This window comes from Oncorhynchus clarkii, unplaced genomic scaffold (assembly GCF_045791955.1).
Source record: "Oncorhynchus clarkii lewisi isolate Uvic-CL-2024 unplaced genomic scaffold, UVic_Ocla_1.0 unplaced_contig_11072_pilon_pilon, whole genome shotgun sequence".
In the NCBI taxonomy this organism is placed as follows: domain Eukaryota; kingdom Metazoa; phylum Chordata; class Actinopteri; order Salmoniformes; family Salmonidae; genus Oncorhynchus; species Oncorhynchus clarkii.
This window is the reverse complement of record NW_027257930.1, coordinates 247,527-260,177: the sequence shown is the minus strand read 5'-3', so window position 1 is coordinate 260,177 and position 12,651 is coordinate 247,527. Positions and strand designations below refer to the sequence as shown.

At 39.4% G+C, this 12,651-nt stretch overlaps 1 protein-coding gene across 1 annotated transcript in view; it reads left to right on the top strand.

Annotated features, from left to right (window-relative positions):
• Window positions 1–4,844: 4,844 nt before the first annotated feature.
• LOC139393690 (NLR family CARD domain-containing protein 3-like) overlaps window positions 4,845–12,651 on the top strand; it is a 72,877-nt gene continuing 65,070 nt past the window's right edge. Inside the window, exons 1-5 of the mRNA XM_071142034.1 lie at window positions 4,845–4,927; window positions 5,258–5,342; window positions 5,472–5,700; window positions 5,842–7,606; window positions 7,891–8,064. Coding sequence (XP_070998135.1) covers window positions 4,860–4,927; window positions 5,258–5,342; window positions 5,472–5,700; window positions 5,842–7,606; window positions 7,891–8,064 — 2,321 coding nt within the window. The 5' untranslated portion in view covers window positions 4,845–4,859. The remainder of the gene's footprint in view (window positions 4,928–5,257; window positions 5,343–5,471; window positions 5,701–5,841; window positions 7,607–7,890; window positions 8,065–12,651) is intronic.

Sequence of the window (12,651 nt, the reverse complement as noted above, 5' to 3'; positions counted from 1 at the left end):
ATAGCTGAGGTAGACCTTGATCTGCATATTTCTAACAAACTGCTATTATACATTATAACCTAGACTACTTTACATGATATAACATCTACATATCACTACCAACCCACTACTATACATTATAACCTAGTCTACTTTACATAATATAAAATCTCTAACTTGTTGCAAATAAACTTTCTGAATGGATCAAAGATTTCCCCCTCAGATCAATCATGTCCGTTTTAGCCTTTCTGTCTGTATTCTCAGATACATTTAGAAAATAACAGATTGAAAGACAATAAACAGCCACTTTTAATGAATAAAAATAAGTGTGAGACATGACCTTGTGTTACTGTACTGTCTATAACTACCTTAACAAACAGTGACTTATTATTATTATTATTATTATTATTATTATTATTATTATTATTATTATTATTGTTGTTGCTGTACTGTCTATAACTACCTTAACAAACAGTGACTTATTATTTTTACATGGATGAAATGTCACAACTACATGTTCATGTGATGCATTAAATCATATGATTGTTTATATGTCTGTTAGTAAATGTTTTATAAGAGAAAAATAATAAATGATAACAATTGACATTAAATAATTACTGTGTTAACCACAACCAACATTTTGGATCTCTGTTTAGGGGTCAGTGCTTTAAAATGAGTCTCTCTGGGGAGAGAAAGGAGGGGGGCCCTGCCTCTAAAATGAGTCTCTCTGGGGAGAGAAAGGAGGGGGGCCCTGCCTCTAAAATGAGTCTCTCTGGGGAGAGAAAGGAGGGGGGCCCTGCCTCTAAAATGAGTCTCTCTGGGGAACATGACACCAAAGCTAAGAGGTGAGATGACAATTTTTGATATCATTCTTATGAGTTTATTTCCAAAATGTTCACATTTGTTTTTTAATCAGAAATGGTTGCTTATATATGCTTCAATATTACTGTTCTCAGATTTTTAACAAATCTAACTAAAATATCTATATATATATACACTCACGTAGCTATCTTAATTATGATGAAAGCACTTACTGTAAATCACTCTGGATAAGAGCATCTGCTAAATCAGGGGTTCTGTGGAGGTACTGCAGGGGTTCTCAATCCGGGGTCTGTGGAGGTACTGCAGGGGTTCTCAATCCGGTGTCTGTGGAGGTACTGCAGGGGTTCTCAATCCGGGTTCTGGGGTGGTACTGCATGGGTTCTCAATCCGGGGTCGGCAGTGGTACTGCAGGGGTTCTCAATCCAGGGTCTGGGGAGGTACTGCAGGGGTTCTCAATCCGGGGTCTGGGGAGGTACTGCACCCTGACTGTACTCGTTGTAATGTTAAACATTTGATAGAATTTTCACATGACACGACCACTTTGCCTACTCTTAATTATTACCTAATATAATGGAATGCATCTTTTAGACAATATAACCGTTATATCAACACACTCTTCACACCCGTTTAACAACTCTAAATATCTTTGGCATAGTAGGTATCAAGTCCCTTGCCAATAATGTTGCCTACAACGTTGAATACAATGTTCATATTCATTGAACACGTATTACACCCTAGATGCCTTTTATTACCATTTATATCCATGCCCAATTTAGGATTATTATTTAACAACATGATGTTGTGCTCCAAAGGGAGAACTTGAAATAACATGATGTAGATAATTAAATAATCAGAACAACGTGTTTGTTATTATACACTCTTAGAACAGAAGGTTCCTTCTAGAACCAAAAAGGCTTCTATCACTTCCTTAATATATGGAACCACTAAAACATTATATATATATGTATTATACACTCTCAAATAACATGATGTAGATAATTAAATAATCAGAAGAACAACGTGTTTATTATTATACACTCTTAGAACAGAAGGTTCCTTCTAGAACCAAAAAGGCTTCTATCACTTCCTTAATGTTTAGAACCACTAAAACATTATATATATATATATATATATATATATATATATATATATATATATATATATATATATATATATTTTGGTTCAGTGAAGAAGAACCTCTAGAGTTCTGATCAACGAAAGGTTAATGTTTTGAGGATGGGAACCCAGCAGCCCTCCAGTGGTCAGAACAAGTCCACCCATTTATTCCAGCACCCGGCCTGGGATTAGAACCAGCCACCTTTTGGCCACAGCACCAACTCCTTAGCCGCTGGGCGAAAACCTGAGTTAATCTGTCAAAATGTAGACAAAATGCTGTGCAGACATAAATGGTGTGACTTATTGTAATTATTATACATAAATCATTGCCAAAAGCACAATACATATATTATTAATGGATTGATCATATAGAAATATCAAACATTATTTTAACTACTACAAAGCAATTACATGTGGCTCAGGAACCACTGACTCACTGCATTATTCTATAGTATTATCAAGACACCTGCTGTTAACTCTTAACTACTTAGGACACCTGCTGTTAACTCTTAACTACTTAGGACACCTGCTGTTAACTCTTAACTACTTAGGACAGCTGCTGTTAACTCTTAACTACTTAGGACAGCTGCTGTTAACTCTTAACTACTTAGGACAGCTGCTGTTAACTCTTAACTACTTAGGACAGCTGCTGTTAACTCTTAAAACTACTTAGGACACCTGCTGTTAACTCTTAACTACTTAGGACACCTGCTGTTAACTCTTAACTACTTAGGACACCTGCTGTTAACTCTTAACTACTTAGGACACCTGCTGTTAACTCTTAACTACTTAGGACACCTGCTGTTAACTCTTAACTACTTAGGACACCTGATGTTAACTCTTAACTACTTAGGACACCTGCTGTTAACTCTTAACTACTTAGGACACCTGCTGTTAACTCTTAACTACTTAGGACAGCTGCTGTTAACTCTTAACTACTTAGGACAGCTCACGAGGTGTCCTAAATATCTGCTGACTAGGTGGGACGAGAGACTTCATGCATAGTTACCCACCCACTTATACCCATAAGTGTAAAATGTCTTTATTCTCAGCACTTAAATGACCAATTTTCTCCTCTGAAAAATTGGCGATATGGACCCAGATCTCAACATATTGTTATAAAAAAAACATAGAATGTTTGTTTTACATAATAATAAAAAATGAATATTACTAATGTAACCCACTGTAAAGACTGGGTTTAGTTGATTGTGTTGCACTGATCATGTCCGCGTTCTGGAACTGTCCGCGTCCCCGTACAGAACTGTCCGCGTCCCCGTACAGAACTGTCCTCGTCCCCGTACAGAACTGTCCGCGTCCCCGTACAGAACTGTCTGCGTCCCCGTACAGAACTGTCCGCGTCCCCGTACAGAACTGTCCGCGTCCCCGTACAGAACTGTCCGCGTCCCCGTTCGGTGTGGCGCCAAGGATTTTGTCCGGTTACGTGCAGAGTGGACTGAGGTGATCTTGGGGAATAACGACGGAGTTTGTTACAGTGTTGAGACACCGAAGTTTATTGTTCAATTTGCTTTTTTCTTTACGGTCAGGGACAGTGTGAGTGTAGCCAGATCCTTTTCACTCTCTATCCTTGTTTCATTTTGTGGTTCACCGGATTCATCATCGAGACGAGAGATAAGTTAGCTAGCTACTCTACCAGCAGCATCCTAGTTATCCTAGCTAGTCGGTACAGCTCGGTAAGCTAGCTAGCTACTCTACCAGCAGCATCCTAGTTATCCTAGCCAGTCGGTACAGCTCGGTAAGTTAGCTAGCCACTCTACCAGCAGCATCCTAGTTACCATAGCTACCACTACATCATCACCGGCTGCCTGCATTTCTTGTGGACCGATGGAGCTCCCCGGTTGTTTCTTCCACCTGTTAAATCCCGGTGGAGGGCTTCTCCCTCTCTCGTTGACGGATGCTGGCTACCTCTGTCCGGTTCTCCTCTCTTCACTAGATGGACGGTAACTTTAGTGTTTAACCCCTCCTCTCTTCACTAGATGGACGGTAACTTTAGTGTTTAACCCCTCCTCTCTTCACTAGATGGACGGTAACTTTAGTGTTTAAACCCTCTGTGTCCAAGGACCGAACTTTTGAATATTATTTTCAGGGCGCCTCAATAGCAGGTATTGAACCCCGGGTAAATAATCACTAGTCAGAACCTCAACCTCAGTATACATTCATTATAAAAATCATCTTAATATCTGATATTGCGAGTAAACAACCTCGAGAGTGCGTCTTCCAGCCCTCCAATAAATTACATCATTCAACCCTCCCGGTTAGTAAATGTACCTCAACATGCCCCCGGAGAAGTTAGAGTAACGACACCAGCCTTTTAGCGGGGCTGACAGACTGAATACAACGCTCGCGTCGCTAAATTAATTTTGTTATTAAAAATGACACACTGCTCGCGCACTGCAACGAGCGTCTGGTAGTCAGTTCTATTTGTGACGCTGCAACTCCTCATTGGTTTAAAGAAGCAGTTCCCACGTGCCATCTCCTCATTGGTTTATAGAAGCAGGTACCCACGTGCCATCTCCTCATTGGTTTATAGAAGCAGGTACCCACGTGCCATCTCCTCATTGGTTTATAGAAGCAGGTACCCACGTGCCATCTCCTCATTGGTTAATAGAAGCAGGTACCCACGTGTCATCTCCTCATTGGTTAATAGAAGCAGGTACCCACGTGCCATCTCCTCATTGGTTAATAGAAGCAGGTACCCACGTGTCATCTCCTCATTTAGCAAAAAAACATAACTTAACATAAACATAACTTCTTTAAACAATAAAAGCTTAAATTTATGAACATTTCTGAAAATTGATATATAGCTCTTCTTATGTTTCCCCATCTGAGCTCAGAGTAGATGAGAGATGTAATGTTTGTCTCTGTTGTGTTGAAGCCCAATCAAGCAGGAGAGACCAGCCTCCCCTTTACCCAGCTGTGTGTCCATGAAGAGTGACTGGTCTATGGAACATCCTTTACAATTTAGAGAGGGAGACTTTTCTACTGAACAAAGGTAAGAAGAACTCATGGGTCCTGGTCAGTGAGTTAAACAACACTGTCTCTAGTCATTTCTCCTCCCATTTTCCCATTTATTGTTGTTTTCATAATCCATAGGCTAATCATTTTATCCAATTTCATAGTCGTAAAACAATATTAAACAAACACAACATTCCCTCCGTGTGTGTGTGTGTGTGCGTGTGTGTGTGTGTATGTGTGTGTGTGTGTGTGTGTATGTGTGTGTGTGTGTGTGTGTGTGTGTGTGTGTGTGTGTGTGTGTGTGTGTGTGTGTGTGTGTGTGTGAACTCCCTGGATGAGGAGATGTAATCTCATGTTTTGTCCACAGAAACCGACAGGAGAGATCAGAGGCAGAGATTCTCAGTGGTCAGTCTTCCCAGAGTCATCAAACAGACCTGGACTACATATTCAGTGTATGTGGTCCTGTTATGTACATTTGTTTTTGTTTACCTCAAGTAAAGTTGATCTGTCAATCATTCATTAATGTGTTAATGAGAAAGCATTTAGTCTCTTGCTTAACTTATTTACTTTATTTATTTCAGTTGCTTGAAGAGAAAATTATGACATTTGTGAAGAACGAGCTAAAGATGTTCAAGAGGATTCTTAGTCCAGAACTCCCAGAAGGCTTTGAGAGTCAGAAGCAGGATAAGGAAGTGGTGGATTCTGAAGATGAGAAGCAGGAGAGCAGTGCCAGAGAGGGGGCTCTGAAGATCACACTGCACGTCCTGAGGAAAATGAACCAGAAGGAGCTTGCTGACACACTGGAGAAATGTAAGAGCTGTCTGCCTCATGATGAATGGTGTTTTATAATAAATAAATTATTATAATGTAAAACTTTATAACAGTCCTTCAATACTGTAGGTATTAAAACAGACGTAATATTAATATCCTCTGTGTTATTTCTAGATTCAGATGAGCTTGCTGTGATTTGCCAACGTGAACTCAAATCTAATCTAAAGAAGAAGTTTCAATGTGTATTTGAGGGGATCGCTAAACAAGGAAACCCAACACTTCTCAATAAGATCTACACAGAGCTCTACATCACAGAGGGTGGAACAGGAGAGGTCAATAATGAACATGAGCTGAGACAGATTGAGACATCAACCAGGAAACAAGCAAGACCAGAGACTGCAATCAAATGTAACAACATCTTCAAACCCTTAACTGGACAAGACAAACTTATCAGAACTGTGCTGACAAAGGGAGTCGCTGGCATTGGAAAAACAGTCTCTGTGCAGAAGTTCATTCTGGACTGGGCTGAAGGAAAAGCAAATCAGGATGTCCAATTTGTATTTTCATTCCCTTTTCGGGAGCTGAATTTGATGAAAGAGGACAAACACACTTTCATTGAACTTCTTAATCACTTCTCAATGGAAACCAAACAATCAGGAATCTCCAACTACGACAAGTACAAAGTTCTGTTCATCTTTGATGGTCTGGATGAGTGCCGACTGCCCCTAGACTTCCAGAAGAACAAGATCTGTTGTGACGTCACAGAGTCAACCTCAGTGGATGTTCTGCTGACAAATCTCATCAAGGGAAATCTGCTTCCCTCTGCTCTCCTCTGGATAACTACCCGGCCTGCAGCAGCCAATAAGATCCCTTCAGGGTGTGTTGACCAGGTGACAGAGGTACGAGGGTTCAATGACCCACAGAAGGAGGAATACTTCAGGAAGAGATTCAGTAATGAGGACCTGGCCAGCAGAATCATCTCACACATAAAGACATCAAGGAGCCTCCACATCATGTGCCACATTCCAGTCTTCTGTTGGATTTCTGCAACAGTCCTTGAACACATGCTGAAACATAAGAGAGAAGAGATGCCCAAGACTCTGACTGAGATGTACACACACCTTGTGGATTTTCATACCAAACAGAAGAATGAAAAGTATCTTGGGAAAGAAGAGACAGGTCCACACTGGAATAAAGAGAGCATTCTGTCACTGGGAAAACTGGCTTTTCAACAGCTTGTGAAGGGCAATCTGATTTTCTATGAAGAAGACCTGAAAGAGGCTGGCATTGATGTCAGTGAAGCCTCAGTGTACTCAGGATTGTGCACACAGCTCTTTAAAGAGGAATGTGTGCTGTACCAGGACAAGGTGTACTGCTTCGTACATCTGAGCATTCAGGAGTTTCTGGCTGCTGTATATGTGTTCCTCTCATTCATCAACAACAATGAGAATCTTATGGACAAACTGCAAACAAACGACGAGCCTGAAGTTACTTTCTACAAGAGTGCTGTGGATAAAGCCTTACAAAGTGAGACAGGAAACCTGGACCTTTTCCTCCGCTTCCTTCTGGGCCTCTCACTGGAGTCCAATCAGAAGCACTTACAAGGTCTCCTGACAAAGACAAGAAGCAGCTCACAGAGCCATGAAGAAACAGTCAAGTACATCAAGGAGAAGATCAGGAAGAATCCCTCTCCAGAGAGGAGCATCAATCTGTTCCACTGTCTGAATGAACTGAATGACCATTCTCTAGTGGAGGAGATCCAAAGCTTCCTGAGCTCAGGAAGTGTCTCAAAACCCAACCTGTCACCTGCACAGTGGTCAGCTCTGGTCTTTGTGTTGCTGACTTCAGAAAAGGAGCTGGATGTGTTTGACCTGAAGAAATACTCCAGATCAGAGGAAGGTCTTCTGAGGCTGCTGCCAGTGGTCAAAGCCTCCAGAGCTGTTCTGTGAGTAAATAAAATGACATTTAAGAACTAATCATCAGGAAGAAATATTCAGTTTAGAGAAAAATATGTATTATAATATGTGTATAATATTATATTGAATAACATATTGAATAAATTCATTGATTTTCACATTAGTATACCATTATGACCATACGATTCTAGAAGACAGAGGATGAATCTTTATGTTGTTTGAGAGAATAAACCAAATGCATCTGCCATTGTCCTTCTACACTACTCGTTAAATTAACAGTGTGTTTGTGAAGTCATGATGATCTCTTTGTCAGGCTGTCAGGCTGTGGAGTCACAGAGGAAGGCTGTGCTTCTCTGGTCTCAGCTCTGAGGTCAAACCCCTCACACCTGAGAGAGCTGGATCTGAGTAACAATGACCTGAAGGATTCAGGAGTGAAGCTGCTCTCTGATGGACTGGGGAATCCCCACTGTAAACTGGAGACTCTGAGGTCAGTATTATCAGATATGAAAGTACTTTATGTATGTAGTTCTCCCATTTGAAAAGTCGTAATTATTTGGTTATATTCACTTATAGTGTATTAAAGTAATCAGAAGTTTAGTATTTGGTCCCATATTCCATGCCTGCAGTGATTACATCAAGCTTGTGATTCTACTAACTTGCTGAATTCAGTTTGTCTTGGTTGTGTTTTGGATGTTTTTCCTAATAGAAACTGAATGGTGAATAATGTCCTGTCATTTTGGAGTCACTTCACTTGTTTTGTCAGTAAGAATAGAAGATGTTTCTGAACACTTCTACATTCATGTGGATGCTACTATGATGATGAATAATCAGGAATGAATCGTGAATAATGATGAATGAGAAAGTTACAGAGGCACAAAGATCCCCTCTGTTATTGGTAATGGTAATGGTGAGAGGTTAGCATGTTTTGTTGTAACCTCTGTTATTGGTAATGGTGAGAGGTTAGCATGTTTTGTTGTAGCCTCTGTTATTGGTAATGGTGAGAGGTTAGCATGTTTTGTTGTAGCCTCTGTTATTGGCAATGGTGAGAAGTTAACATGTTTTGTTGTAGCCTCTGTTATTGGTAATGGTGAGAGGTTAGCATGTTTTGTTGTAGCCTCTGTTATTGGTAATGGTGAGAGGTTAGCATGTTTTGTTGTAGTCTCTGGTATTGGTAATGGTGAGAGGTTAGCATGTTTTGTTGTAGCCTCTGTTATTGGTAATGGTGAGAGGTTAGTATGTTTTGTTGTAGCCTCTGTTATTGGTAATGGTGAGAGGTTAGCATGTGTTGTTGTAGTCTCTGTTATTGGTAACTTTCTCACTCATTATTATTCATGATTCTTTCATGATTTTTCTTAATCAAGGTATCATCAGGATTAATTTATTATTGTTTAGAAACATGTTATCTACTCTCTTAGACAGAAAAGTACTCCACTCATCATCCACCATTTTATTATTGGGCAAAACACAACCAAAACAAACTGCAAATGCAACCAACGAGTTTATGACAAAAAACTAAATTTTTGACTATTTTAATACACTATGATTGAATTGTTCAGAATACTTAAGACTTCTTCAAATGGGGAGACTGGAAATATAAATTGTTTTCATTTTTAATAGTGAAACACATATGTCTTAAAATACCCTCAAATTAAAGGTGACATTATAAACTGTCACCTCAAATGAAACATTTGACCTCAAATCCAAAATGTTGGAGAATAGAGACACATTTGAAATGTTAGCTTCACTGTCAAAATAGATATGGTGTGGACTGTATACTCAATACAATCTAAATCTGATACCTCACTGTCTAAATAGATATGGTGTGGTCTGTATACTCAATACAATCTAAATCTGATTCCTCACTGTCTGTCTTCTGACTGATTCTGCTTTTTAAACTGGTCTGGTCAGTCTACTATAATATTTGTACTATACATGTTTCTATCTGCAGGCAATACTTTGATCATTTGTAATTTCTAATAATGATACATTCATTTATGAATAGATATGGAAGGTTTCAGGACACTGACATATCTGAATATGTTGAAAAAATATACTGCCACTATTTTCACCACCAAAGAATAGCAGTGTGATTTTAAAATTATTTGACTCTTTGCAGGCTGTCAGGCTGTCTAGTCACAGAGGAAGGCTGTGCTTCTCTGGTCCCAGCTCTGGAGTCAAACCCCTCACACCTGAGAGAGCTGGACCTGAGTAACAATGACCTGAAGGATTCAGGAGTGAAGCTGCTCTCTGCTGGACTGGGGAATCCCCACTGTAAACTGGAGACTCTGAGGTCAGTATTCCTGTAGTTGGTCAACAAGTGATGACTGTTCACCAGATCCACATGTGTTTACCAGGCACACATAGTAAACACCATATGTGTTTGGACAGTGAAGCTTAAAATTTTAAATGTGGTGCTATTCTCCAGCATTTTGGGTTTGAGATGTAATGTTTCATATTAGGAGACAGTACAAATGTCACCTTTTATTTGAGGTTGATGGTGAGAGGTTAGTATGTTTTGTTGTAGTCTCTGTTATTGGTAATGGTGAGAGGTTAGCATGTTTTGTTGTAGCCTCTGTTATTGGTAATGGTGAGAGGTTAGCATGTTTTGTTGTAGCCTCTTATTGGTAATGGTGAGAGGTTAGCATGTTTTGTTGTAGCCTCTGTTATTATTAATGGTGAGAGGTTAGCATGTTTTGTTGTAGCCTCTGTTATTATTAATGGTGAGAGGTTAGCATGTTTTGTTGTAGCCTCTGTTATTATTAATGGTGAGAGGTTAGCATGTTTTGTTGTAGCCTCTGCTATTATTAATGGTGAGAGGTTAGCATGTTTTGTTGTAGCCTCTGTTATTGGTAATGGTGAGATGTTAGTATGTTTTGTTGTAGCCTCTGTTATTGGTAATGGTGTGAGGTTAGTATGTTTTGTTGTATCCACTGTTATTGGTAATGGTGAGAGGTTTTCATGTTTTGTTGTATCCTCTGTTATTGGTAATGGTGAGAGGTTAGCATGTTTTGTTGTAGCCTCTGTTATTGGTAATGGTGAGAGGTTAGTATGTTTTGTTGTAGTCTCTGTTTTTGGTAATGGTGAGAGGTTAGTATGTTTTTGTTGTAGCCTCTGTTATTGGTAATGGTGAGAGGTTAGCATGTTTTGTTGTAGGCTCTGTTTGGTAATGGTGAGAGGTTAGTATGTTTTTGTTGTAGCCTCTGTTATTGGTAATGGTGAGAGGTTAGCATGTTTTGTTGTATCCTCTGTTATTGGTAATGGTGAGAGATTAGCATGTTTTGTTGTAACCTCTATTAATTGGTAATGGTGAGAGGTCAGCATATTTTGTTGTAGCCTCTGTTATTGGTAATGGTGAGAGGTTAGCATGTTTTGTTGTAGCCTCTGTTATTGGTAATGGTGAGAGGTTAGCATGTTTTGTTGTAGCCTCTGTTATTGGTAATGGTAAGAGGTTAGCATGTTTTGTTGTAGCCTCTGTTATTGGTAATGGTGAGAGGTTAGCATGTTTAGTTGTAGTCTCTGTTTTTGGTAATGGTGAGAGGTTAGTATGTTTTTGTTGTAGCCTCTGTTATTGGTAATGGTGAGAGGTTAGTATGTTTTGTTGTAGTCTCTGTTATTGGTAATGGTGAGAGGTTAGCATGTTTTGTTGTATCCTCTGTTATTGGTAATGGTGAGAGGTTAGTATATTTTGTTGTATCCTCTGTTATTGGTAATGGTGAGAGGTTAATATGTTTTGTTGTAGCCTCTGTTAATGGTCATGGTGAGAGGTTAGCATGTTTTGTTGTATCCTCTGTTATTGGTAATGGTGAGAGGTTAGCATGTTTGGTTGTATCCTCTGTTATTGGTAATGGTGAGAGGTTAGTATGTTTTGTTGTTGTATCCTCTGTAATTGGTAATGGTGAGAGGTTAGCATGTTTTGTTGTATCCTCTGTTATTGGTAATGGTGAGAGGTTAGCATGTTTTGTTGTAGTCTCTGTTATTGGTAATGGTGAGAGGTTAGCATGTTTTGTTGTAGCCTCTGTTATTGGTAATGGTGAGAGGTTAGTATGTTTTGTTGTAGCCTCTGTTATTGGTAATGGTGAGAGGTTAGTATGTTTTGTTGTATCCTCCGTTATTGGTAATGGTGAGAGGTTAGCATGTTTTGTTGTATCCTCTGTTATTGATAATGGTGAGAGGTTAGCATGTTTTGTTGTATCCTCTGTTATTGGTAATGGTGAGAGGTTAGTATGTTTTGTTGTATCCTCTGTTATTGGTAATGGTGAGAGGTTAGCATGTTTTGTTGTAGCCTCTGTTATTGGTAATGGTGAGAGGTTAGCATGTTTTGTTGTAGCCTCTGTTATTGGTAATGGTGAGAGGTTAGCATGTTTTGTTGTAGCCTCTGCTATTGGTAATGGTGAGAGGTTAGCATGTTTTGTTGTAGTCTCTCTTTTTGGTAATGGTGAGAGGTTAGTATGTTTTTGTTGTAGCCTCTGTTATTGGTAATGGTGAGAGGTTAGTATGTTTTGTTGTAGTCTCTGTTACTGGTAATGGTGAGAGGTTAGCATGTTTTGCTGTATCCTCTGTTATTGGTAATGGTGAGAGGTTAGTATATTTTGTTGTATCCTCTGTTATTGGTAATGGTGAGAGGTTAGTATGTTTTGTTGTAGCCTCTGTTAGTGGTAATGGTGAGAGGTTAGCATGTTTTGTTGTATCCTCTGTTATTGGTAATGGTGAGAGGTTAGCATGTTTGGTTGTATCCTCTGTTATTGGTAATGGTGAGAGGTTAGTATGTTTTGTTGTTGTATCCTCTGTAATTGGTAATGGTGAGAGGTTAGCATGTTTGGTTGTATCCTCTGTTATTGGTAATGGTGAGAGGTTAGTATGTTTTGTTGTATCCTCTGTTATTGGTAATGGTGAGAGGTTAGCATGTTTTGTTGTAGCCTCTGTTAATGGTAATGGTGAGAGGTTAGCATGTTTTGTTGTAGCCTCTGTTATTGGTAATGGTAAGAGGTTAGCATGTTTTGTTGTAGCCTCTGTTATTGGTAATGGTGAGAGGTTAGCATGTTTTGTTGTGGTCTCTTTTTTTGGTAATGGTGAG